At 39.9% G+C, this 12073-nt stretch overlaps 1 protein-coding gene across 4 annotated transcripts in view; it reads right to left on the bottom strand.

Moving 5' to 3' along the window:
• Positions 1–4371, bottom strand: part of Znf346 (zinc finger protein 346) — a 49326-nt gene extending 44955 nt beyond the window's left edge. For all 4 annotated transcript variants that reach the window (XR_003583561.2, XM_027941117.3, XM_027941119.3 and 1 more), the window contains exon 1: positions 4172–4371. Coding sequence is in view for 3 of the 4 variants with exons in the window: in XM_027941117.3 (XP_027796918.2) it covers positions 4172–4346 (175 nt within the window). In the remaining variant the exon portion in view is untranslated. The remainder of the gene's footprint in view (positions 1–4171) is intronic.
• Between the last annotated feature and the right edge of the window lie 7702 nt (positions 4372–12073).

Below are 12073 nucleotides of genomic sequence, written 5' to 3'. Positions count from 1 at the left end.
TGTTATTTAATCCAGGAAGATGGAAGGGGAAGGGGGGGAAGAGGAGGAAGAGGAGAAGAAGAAAAAAGACAACAGATAACAAGTTAACAAGTACTGGTAAGGATACATAGGAGAAAAGGAACCCCTGTGCACTGTTGGTGGGAATGTAAATTAGTACAGTCATTATGAAAAAATGTAAGGTGGTACTCAAAAAATTAAAATAAAACCTTCATATGATCCAGCAATCCTGCTTCTGGGTATATATCCAAAAGAAATGAAATTATATATAGGAGAGATGTCTGCACTCTTGTGTATGCTTGCAGCACTAGTCACAAGAGCCAAGTATGGCAACAACATAAGTGTCCATCAACACATGAATAAAGAAAATATGGAATATATACTCAATGGAATACTATTTAGCCATAAAAAGAATGAAATCTTGTCATGAAATCTTGACAACACTTATGGAACTGAGGTCTTAAGTGAAATAACCAAAGCACAGAAAGATAAGCACAGCATCTTTTCTCTCATATATGGAAGCTAAAAAAAAAAAGTTGACCTGAATGTAGAAATAGTGATAACTAGAAGTTAGGAAGGGTGTCTGGGGGGAAGGTAGAAAAAAGGGAGGCTAGATTTGGTCATTACATGCTACATGTATGTGCTGAAATGTTACATTGAACATCATTAATATGTAACAATACATGTTAATAAAAAATGAACATTCTATTTCCAGATATCAGAGACTCAATTTTGTCTTGACAGCAATTCTTGCAAATTGATCTATAAATTCAATGCAACTGCTGTATAAATCCAAGCAGATTCTTTTAAAAGCAGAAATTGCAAACTGGGTGTATAGAACTCAGGGGCTGAGGACATGCCTAGCATGGTCTTGGGTTTGAATTTCTTGGCTAAATAGTATTCCAACCTGTAAGGAAAAGAAAGGATGAAAGGAAAGAAGCAAGGAAGGAAGGGGAAAGAAGAAAGAAAGAAACTAACAGGCTGATCCTAAAATTTATTTTTTAATGGAAAAAAATGTAAAAGGATGGGCAAAACAATTTGGGAAAGAAACATAGTTGGAGGACTTACACTGACACATTAAAACTTAACATAGGGGCTGGGATTGTGGCTCAGTGGTAGAGCGCTCGCATAGTGCGGGCAGAACCCGGGTTCGATCTTCAGCACCACATAAAAATAAAGGCATTGTGTTATATCCATCTACACCTAAAAAATAAATATTAAAAAAAAAAAACTTAACATAGTCACAGTAGTCAAGATAGTATGATATTGACTCAAGGATAGGCTTATAGATGGAGGGAACAAAACTGAGAGTCCAGAAATAAACTCTTACATTTATGGCCAATTGATTTTCACTGTAAGCATCAAGATGATTCAATGGTATAAGGATAGTCTACCCAACAAATTGTGCTAAGACAACTGCAAAAAAAATTTTAGATTCTTACGCCATACTATACATAAAATATTAACTCAAAACAGTTTATAGAAGCCAGGTGTGGTGATACATGCCTATAATCCCTGCTACTCAGGAGGCTAAAGCAATGTAAATTCCAGATTAGCCTGGGCATTAAGGGAGACCCTGTCTCAAAATAAAATAAAAAAGGGCTGGGGATGTAACTCAGTGGTAGAGTAATTGCCCAGCATGTGTAAGTCCCTGGGTTCAATACCCAGTACCAAAAGGAAAAAAAAAAAAAGACACTGTTTGGAAGAAAAAAAAAGTCATAGAAAAGAAATTTATTTAAATTATATCCCTGATAAAGAACTTGTATTCAGAATATAAAAATAACTCTTATGATTCAGTAATAAGATAAATAATCCAATTACACAGAGTGCTTATCTAGCATGCACAAGTCCTTGGATTCAATTCCCAGCATCAAAAAAAAGAAAGAAAGAAAGAAAATCAGATAATTCTTCACACGCTAGAATGGTAAAGATAAAACAATAACAAATATCTGGGGGGATATAAAGAAAGGGAAGTCCTCATATATTCATGGAAGAGCTGTAAAAGGATAAAACCATTTTGGAAAATGATTTGACAGTTCCCCCCAAAATTAAATACACCAAGGCCAATAACCATATGACCCAGCAATTGCATTCCTAGGGAGAAATGTTTGTCCACACAAAAAATTGAGCACAGCCAGGTGAAGTGGCACATACTTATAACCCCAGTTTACTCAGAAGGCTAAGGCAGGAGGATCACAAGTTCAAGGCCAGCCTTGGCAACTTGGTGGGACTCTCTCAAAAAAAATAAAAGGGCTGGCGATGTAGTTCAGGGCTAAAGTAAATTGAACTCCTGAGTTCAATTCCCAGGACCTTGAAAACAAACAAAATAACAACAACAACAATAAACCACTTAAGCACAAATGTTCATAGCAGCATTATTCATAAAAGTTCCAAACTGGAAACAATCCACATGTAAACAACTAATGAATGGATAAATAAAATATGGTATATGTATTTATACAGTGAAATTCTATTTAGTAATAAAAAGAAATAAGGTACTAATACATACTGCAACTTGGCTAAACCTCAAAAACATGCTAAAAGAAGTCAAATTCAAAAGATAACATATTGTATGATTCTGTTTATATGAAATGTCCAGGAAAGATAAAATTAAAGAGACAGAAAACAGATCAATGGTTATCTAGGTCAGGAGGTGGGAGTGAGGATTTAATGTGAAGGAACACAAAGAAACTAATGGGGTGATGGATATGTTCTAAAATTGGACTGTCTTTATGGCTATACAACTCTACACTTTCAGTAAAAATTACTGAGTGGTATACTTATTATGGTGTACAAATTATAACTTAATGAGGGTGCTATAAGAAAATGAAAGCCAGTGGCTGGGGCTGCAGCTCAGTGGCATTGTGCTTGTCTGAACGTGTGAGGCCCTGGGTTTGATCCTTAACACTGTATAAAAATAAACAAATAAAATAAAGGCATTATGTCCATCTACAACTACAAAAAATATTAAAATAAAAAGAGAGAGAGAAAGAAGAAAAGCCAGAACTTAGTGTTACGTGTCTCTGTAACTTTGATGCTCAGTCTTGGGGAACAGTCAGTGAACATCTGTGAAATTAATGAAAGGAAAACTGGGGGGAGGAGGCAACTTTGTTACAAACATATTTAAAAGTATGAGAGGCTCAGAAACAGTATACATATTAATTTAGGAGTCAGGCTAGACTAATTGTTAGACTGGAAAAGTATACACTCAAATTTAAAAATACCTTCCTTGGATATGATTAAAATTCATAAAATTGGATTTTTCAGTTCACAAACATATTAGACTTTCCAAGAGTAGTCTGCTCCGTAAGTAAACAAACCAGTAAAGAAAAAATGATTTCCCTGAAGATACCTGATAGGATTAGCACAGAAGCCCAGATACAGTTCCTCTCTGGAAAGTACTGTGCAGGGAGTCACACAACCAGGTCAGGCTAGCTCTTCTATCCTCCTCTTTCTCTCATCTTACCCAGTCAAGCAAGCTGGGAAGCCTAGAAGTGACCCCTGAAGTGGCCTTGGGTACACAACTTTGCTTTTGGAGTGTGAAATACAAAGAAGCTGGAGCTTAAAAGTACACCTGGGTCAGTTTCTCAGGCTCCTATCCCTCATGTAACAATAAGGTCCCAGCGACAGAAGCCACACACCTTAGAAACAGGGGTAAACCAGGGCTCAGATAGTAGGAGGCACGTGCTTGTCTGAACGTGTGAGGCCCTGGGTTAGGGAAGGTTAAACCTTCTACGTGTCTCAGAAGTATAGGGCTTGAGAGAAAAAGGGAGGCAGGAGACATTACAAGTGTGGAATGCCGGAGACTGGGACGATGAGAAATGGTACTTGGGCCGGCCACGAATTTGGCAAGGAAGGTTCTGTGGGTCTCTGAGAGGACAGTTCTCGAGTTTGGGGAAAGGTGCGCTCTGGTACATGGAGGATAAGAGCCTGAGGAATGAGGGAGGAAGACCCGGGGCCTGAGCGTGAGGGGTCCTGGACCTTCGTGCAATGGGGTCCTGCTGCGGACACGAGTCCTGGAGCGCTCCAGCGCAACACGCCAGGAGGCGGGCCGGGCGCCAGTGGGTGTGACAAGAACCCCAGAGCCGGTCCGAGGTCCCGCCCGCCGCTTACGCCACTCCTTGAGGGCCGAGCAGGGGTGAGGGGCTTCCAGTCCGTGAGACCTGGGACTCACCTTCCTCCCTCCCCACCGGCTGGGTGCCGGACACTGCTTCCCACAGGCGGCGCGCCCTCTCGTGGTCGAATCGCACCCCCTCTGGTTCCCGGCCCTCCCGCTCCTCCGAGTTCGTGCATGGCCCGGCCCCTCCGCTATCCGCAGTCTCCACTGTACCCAACATCGGACTCTCCATCTTTCCTGCAAGCCCTCGCCGGTCGAGAGCGGCTCCTGCACCTCGGTATCGCGAGACGTGGGTGGGCGTGGATTGGGCCCGGCTGACAAATCTCGCGAGGCTTAGACGCCGCAGACCGCGAGGAGGTGCAGGACCTGGAGCACGTTTCCTTTTGCAGTCTTTGGGAGTTTGGGGTGTTTGCCGTAGTTTCGCAAACTGATCGCGGTTTCCACAGCAAGGTTCCCCCCGTGAGATGGGCTCATGCAGTTCTTGGCTTAGGGTCCTCACCTTGCACACTATCACCAGTTGACACTTCTCAATTCGTCTTGTTATGGAAACTAAGATCCAGATCCTAAAGAATTTGTTACTAGTAAGTAAGTGGTAGTGTTAGATTTCATCATTATGTTTCGATTACTGCTAATAATATTACCTTTTGTTGAATTCTAAGTGGCAACCCCTAGTTCAGACCTTCCTTTAAATTCTGGACCTATGTCTTGGTAGTCTTTTCCAAAGGTAACTGTCAAACCCCAAGTTTTATCTTCCAATTTCTGACCTGCTTCTTCCCGAGTCTTAACGAGCCACCATCTCTTACTTAGGTTATTTATTATAGTTGTATCCTTGCTAGTTCCTGGTCTTGCCCCTTGGGTGTTCCCAGCATAGCAGCCCCAGGGACACTCCTACAAGTCTGATCATGACATTCTCATACTCAAATCCTGCAGTGGCTTTCCATCTTAGTAAAATCCAAAGTCCTTATTTTAACCAACAAGCCTTATGCAGTCTGACTTCCCTTAACTTCTCTGACCTTAGCTATTATTGTATTATTCAATCCTCAAATCTGTAATTCCCCTCCCAGTTACAGTGACCTTTTGGAATGTACTTTTCCCATGTATTCTCATGGTTCTGTCTCTTACTTCCTTTTCTGACCCCTCCACACACTCCATGTTCTCCTTTCCTCCCCTTTATTCCTCTTCAACATTTATCAGACATGTTATATGTTTTGCTTTTTATCTTGTTTATTTTTTACCTCCCCACTCCCTGGAAAACAGGGATTTTGTCTATTTTGTTCACAGCTGAATCCCCAGCACCTTGAAATAGAACCTGAACTCTCCTAGGTACATACAAAATATTTCTTGAATGAATGAAACTTATAATTACCTCATTTTAATTACCTCATTTATTCAAATACTTATTGAGAATTTATTATGAATAATGATATGTTTGGGGCATTGGAATACTGTGATGAACAAGACAGAAGCTCTAATAGGTTTTTTTTTTTTTAATTATTGTAGTGCAGGAAAGAATAATAAAATTAATAAGTGCTAAGGACAACATAAAACAAGAAAATATATTGGATAAATGATGAGAGAGGAATGGTACTTAGGATATTCATGGAAAAACAGTTGAGCTAAGACTTGATTTGAAGAAAGGGATGGTCATGTGAAGAACTAGGAAAGAGTGTTTCAGGAAGCCACTCAGACGGGAGTGAGCTTAATGTGTTGGAGGAACAGCAAAAAAGACAATATGGTTGGAACCTAATGAACCAAGGTGGAAATGGTAGCAAAGGAGGCCATGGAGGACAGAGATTAATCTTGCCTGAAATCACCCAAATCATCAGTTGTACTTTACCCATTTTTTTTTTTTTTTTTTTTTGGTACTGGGGATTGAACTGGAGGGTGGGGGCACTCGGGCCCTTGACCACTGAGCCACAGACGAGGTCTCACTGAGTTGCTTAGTGCCTCAAGGTTGCTGAGGCTGGCTTTGAACTTTGGATTCTCCTGCTTCATCCTCCCGAGAGCCGCTGGGATTACAGGCATGCACCCATGCACCTGGCCCATTTTTTTAAAAAGAATATTTTTAGTTGCAGATTTTCACAATACCTTTATTTTGTTTATTAATGTGGTGCTGGGGACCGAACCCAGTGTTTCACACGTGCTACGTAAGCACTCTACCACTGTGCCACAACCCCAGCCCTGTACTTTACCCATTTTCACTACAAGTCTTTACTTATTTATAATTCCCTCTTTTAAAAATATTTTTTTTTAAATTATAGGTGGACACAATGCCTTTCTTTTTCTTTTCCTTTTTTTATGCGGTACTGAGTCTCGAACCCAGTGCCTCACCCACCTAGGCAAGCACTCTACCACTGAGCCACAACCCCAGCCCCTTATAATTCCCTCTTAATCTATAGGGGACATATTCCAAAACGTTCCATGAATGTAGGAAAATGCAGATCATACTGAATTCTGTATATACTGTTTTTCCTCTATGTACCTATGATAAAATTTAATTTATATATTAGACATAGTAAGAGATTAATAACAATAAATAATAACAGAATAGAATAATTACAATTATATACTGTAATGAAAGTTATTTAAAACTTATGAATTATTTATTTTTGAAATTTTCCATTTAATATTTTCTGACCATAGTTGATCCTGGGCAACTGAAATCATGAAAAGTGAAACCACAGATAAAGGGGAACTACTATACTAACAATATTGAGTACCAGCTCTCTGTCAGGCCTTAGGCTCCAAACTTTCCAATACAGTAGATGACTGATGTTTGTGCAGTGCTTTACAGTTTACAGAGGACCTTTACCATATATCATAATTTTTAAGCTTCAGGGAATTTCTCCTATAAGGGCTTTTTTCATATTTGACAATAAAAAAACAGACTGTGAGAGGTGAAGGTTTTGTCAGGGTCAAATACTTAGATAATTACAGAGCTCTTGCTTGGATGCTAGTCCTTTGAGTGCAAACCCATGTCCTTTTGCTAACACCAGATACCTGGCCTAAAAGCCAGTGGTTATACTTATTTATCTTGTATTCTGTTGTTTATCTTAAGAGTTCTAGTTATCCATATTTGAATAGCAAGAGTTATTCAGCTGGATATCCAAGGGACAAAGGATATTTTTTACAAAGTCCCAGAACTCACATGGATACTTTTGAACAATATGAAGCTAATCCTGGGAGGGAAATATTTATAAAAAAGGAGACTCATTTCCCAGCACATACTGCTGTTTTGTTTTTTGCCATTGGAGTTGAATGATCACAGAGAAAGGACTTTACCAAGGGATAAGAACTGAGTATAGTTCATACATTTCAGTTGTATAAACTGTGTGTGTCTGTGTGTGTGTGTGTGTGTGTGTGTGTGTGTGGCACAAACCTACACTACTGCATTTAGTTAAAATATAGTTTCTGCTTTCAGGGAAACTATCCTCTAGTTTGTCTAACTGTAATATATCTATCTAGGCATTGTAGTTTTATAAACTATATAATATCAGGGCTGGGGTTTTAGCTCAGTGGTAGAGCGCTTGCCTAGCATGTGTGAGGCACTGATTTTGATCCTCAGCACCACATAAAGAAAAATAAACAAAATAGGGCTGGGGATGTGGCTCAAGTGTGGCCCGGTTTCGATCCTCAGCACCACATACAAAGATGTTGTGTCCGCTGAAAGCTAAAAAATAAATATTAAAATTCTCTCTCAGAAAAAAGAAAAATAAACAAAATAAAGGTATTATGTCCATCTACAACTAAAAAAATAAAACATAAAAATGTATCAGGGGGTACATGTTAACTGCCATAATAGAGTTAACAATGAAAGCTAGAGTGGATGGGGACAGAAAATGAATCCATAATGTGGGGATCATGATGATAACCCCACATCATGATAAATCCTAGTGTGTTTTGTACTTCTTAATTGGAGGTACATCTGTAACTGTTAGAGGTGATTGCAGATCTGGTATGTTGTTTTCTAGTTGTTTTTTGCTTTTGGCTTTTGTATTTGTTTTGGTGGTACTAGGGATTGAACTCAGGGGCACTCTAGCACTGAACTACATCCCCAGCCTTTTTTATTTTTTATTTTGGGACAGAGTCTCATTGAGTTTCCCAGGCTGGTCTTGAACTTGAGATTGCAGCCAGTATTACAGGCATGCCTCACCATGCCTAGCTGCAGATTAGTTTTTACTAATGGAATGTGAAGTATTGTTTGAATCTCAACCTGAGATTGATCCAAAACAGCAAGAGTGCCCTTGAGGAAAACTGGAAAAACCACACTCAGTTGGGATTGGTGTGCACATTTTTGCTACAATCCTTGTTCACTTTTCCGGCTGGACAATTTTGTAGTGCTTTCTGGGCTGCAAGAAAGCAGTATCATCAGGAGATGCTAGTTTTAATTCAGAGACTTTTCAAGGACAGATTTGAGGGTATAGGAAAGTTGCTGGTCATAGACGGATTTCCAGAGAATTTTGAGAAGGCAAGGAAAGAGAAGGATAAGGTTATATTCAATAATGTAACCCAGCTTTTCCACCTTACATCCCACTTAGAAAATGAACATAATCTTTATGGTACATTAGTATAAACAGGCTGTTTCTCACTACTGCAGTGATGGGCCAGGGATTCCAGCTACCTACCTACCTACCCTTTTAGCTGGAGGGATGGATGCTCAGAGTCATGCAGGAAAGAGAGTCCAGGTACAGTGGGTGGCCATGGTATCTTGAACTCTAATGGTATCTGAGGTAAGCAGGAGGGGATTAACTCCACTAATCACTGAGAAATGAGCAGGCTATCAGTTAAAGCTGTAAGTACTCAGCTGGACATCAACTGTTTCATTCTGCGCTCATAATCTGTTTCCTTAGGGATGTTACTAAACGTTTGAGAACTTGTTTCTTCATCTGTAAAAGGGGGAAATAGTACCTACTTCAGATAGTTGTGGTGAAGATTAACCAATATAATTTCCTTAAATTAGTGCATTGCATGGCACTTAATAAATAGTAGCTGTTGCAAGTTTATTCTGAAAGCTCTTTGGTACAGCTCAGTGGTAGAGTACCCCTGGGTTCAGTTCCCATAACACACACACACACACACACACACACAAACACACACACATCTTGGCAATTATATTCCATATAAATTTTAGAATCAGCTTAGGCAAGGACAGGAGATTATTCATATTTTAGTTCCTACCACTTGGCATAGTGCCTGACAGAGAAAATTCAATAGGTATTTCTTGAGTAAATGAATGAAGGAACTAGGGGGAATATAACCACTGAAATATAAGCATTAAGAAGGTAAGGGAGTGTTCTTTGATGTATCCCAAACATTTAAAATAACACCTGGTCCACATTAGGCACTCAATAAACATTAGTTGGGTAAATGAATATGGTTGAGCACTGGTCTTTGCTCCTAGGCTCCTACTTATCTTTCAGCTCTCAGCTTAAATGTATTTCCTCAGGGAAGCCTTCCCTAATATCCCCTGACAAAATTCTGTGGTTATATCCCATAGTTTCTGTACTTCATTTTCATTGCCATTCAATAGGCTTGTAATTATTTGTGTATTATTTTTCTTCCGTACTAAAGTGGCAGGGCCTGGATCTATCTTATTTACTGTGTCTTTACTGCCTTGTGTTAAGACACATTGTTGGCCCTCAGTTATTATTGAGAAAAACAACCAAATGTTTTAGAATGGAGACTCACTGTTCTATTCAAGGAGGAAACACTAGTGAGGCAAGGGTGGCGCATGCCTGTAATCCTAGCGGCTCAGGAGGCTGAGGCAGGAGAACCTATAGTTCAAAGCCAGCCTCAGCAAAAGCGAGGCGCTAAGCAACCCAGTAAGATCCTGTCTCTAAATACAAAATAGAGCTGGGGCTGGGGCTTAGTGCCCCTGAGTTCAATCCCTAGTACTCCCTCTTATCCTGCCAAGAGAGAGAGGGAGGGAGGGAGGGATGGGGGGGAGAGAGAGAGAGAGAGAAGACACTGGTTCACAGCTTTGGAGGATGAATAAGAATTCTGCATGTGGAAGGGCAGAGAAAATTGGTTCTAGACACTAAGAAAATTGTAACAATGGTAAGGTGTCAGAATATGTGACACTAAGGAATAGTAGCTGGAGCCTACTTTCTAAAAATTGGTAGGAGCCAAACTTGGAAATTAAGATTGTGTTTATGCAGTGTGAAATTGTAGGAATTTATGCAGGAAAATGGTAGGGTCGTATTTTACATACTGGTGGTAGTGTGCAAATCATTATAGTATCCCGGGGTGAAATGATACGGACATGAACCAACGCAAAAGCAAAGGAATTGTGGATTCAAACGTCTTTCTAAGCCAGACATGGTAGGACATGCCTGCAATCTGAGTGGCTCCAGAGACTGAGGCAGGGGGATTGCAAGTTTAAAGCTAGCCTCTAGCTGTTTAGTGAGACTCTTACTAAACTGGGTTATCTGGGTGAGTCAAGTGTAATTACAATAATCCTATATCTTTATAAGAGAGATGCAGGAAGAGTCAGTCAGAAAGAGAAAGTGATGTGATGATGGAAGAAGAAATTGAATTATTGTACTTTGAAGATGGAGGAAGAGGCTATAAGCCAAGGAATGAAGCCAGCCATCAGAAGTAAGGAAATGGATTCTGTTCTGAAAGCCTCCAGAAGAAGCAGCTCTGCCACACTTTGACTTTAACCTAGTGAAACTGATTTCAGACTTCTGACCTCTAGAAATGAATTAATAGATTTGTGTGTGTGTTTTTTTTTTTAATTGCAGTACTGAGGACTGAGCCCAGGGCCTCACACATGCTAGATAAGTGCTCTATCACTGAGCTACCCACCCCTAGCCCCTGTGTTGTTTTAAACCACAAGATCTGAGGAAATTTGTTTGCAGCAGCCATAGGAAGTGAATACATTGCCTCTCTAGGCTTTGGCTTTCTCTTGATGAATTATAGCATTGATTTTTGTCTAATTATATATTTTAATCAAATTGAATATATAAATAAAAAATTAAAATACTTGCAAATGGCTGAGAGTTTTTTGTGATAATGAGTATTCTAAGATTTGTGATAGTTGTGCAAATTTATATATACACTAAAAACAATTGAATTATATAGTTTGAGTAAATTCTTTTTTTTTTTTGAGACAAGGTCTTGCTAAGTTGCCCAGGCTGCCCTCCTGCCTCAACCCCCTGAATTGCTGGAATTGAAGGTATGTGCTATCATGCCCAGTCCTATTCCTTAGGTTTTAATTTTATCCATTCATCTATCAGTAGACGTTTGGGTTGCTTCCACTTTGTGGCTATTATGAATATTGTGATAAATATGGGTGTGCAAATGTCTTTGAGGTCCTCCTTTGATTTTTTTTTTTTTGCAGGGGGGTTATTGGGGATTGAACCCAAGGGTGCCTAACCACCGAGATATATCCCCCAGTCCTTTTTAATTTTTGTTTTGCAGTCAGATCTCGTTAAGTTGCTTAGGGTTTTGCTAAATTGCTGAGGCTGGCCTCAAACTTGTGATCCTCTTGCTTCAGCCTCCCAAATCACAGGGATTACAGGTGTGCACCAAAACACCTGACCTCTATTTCTAATTTTTGAGGAAATTTTATAGTTCTATAAGGGCTATCCCTGTTTACATTCTTCCCAGCAGTGAACAGGAGTTTCAACACATGTACCTCCTCACTTGCTATTTTCACTTCTTTTAATTTCAGCCATCCTGACGGGAATGAGGTGATATATCACGCCCCCCCCCCCCATACTAGGGATTGAACCCAATGGTGTTTACTTAGCTACATTCCTAGTTCTTTTTACATTTTGAGACAGGGACTCACTAAGTTGCTGAGGCTGGCCTTGAACTTGTGATCTTCCTGCCTCAGCCTTCTAAGTCCAATGCAGTCAGAAGTGTGTGTCACCATATCTGGCTCATTGTGATTTTGGTTTGCATTCTCCTAATGGCATGACGTTGAGCTTCTTTTCATATGTTATTCAAATACAA

This window comes from Marmota flaviventris, chromosome 5 (genome assembly GCF_047511675.1).
Source record: "Marmota flaviventris isolate mMarFla1 chromosome 5, mMarFla1.hap1, whole genome shotgun sequence".
NCBI lineage: Eukaryota > Metazoa > Chordata > Mammalia > Rodentia > Sciuridae > Marmota > Marmota flaviventris.
Note: the sequence above shows the minus strand (reverse complement) of the source record. Positions and strands in the feature narration are given on the sequence as shown.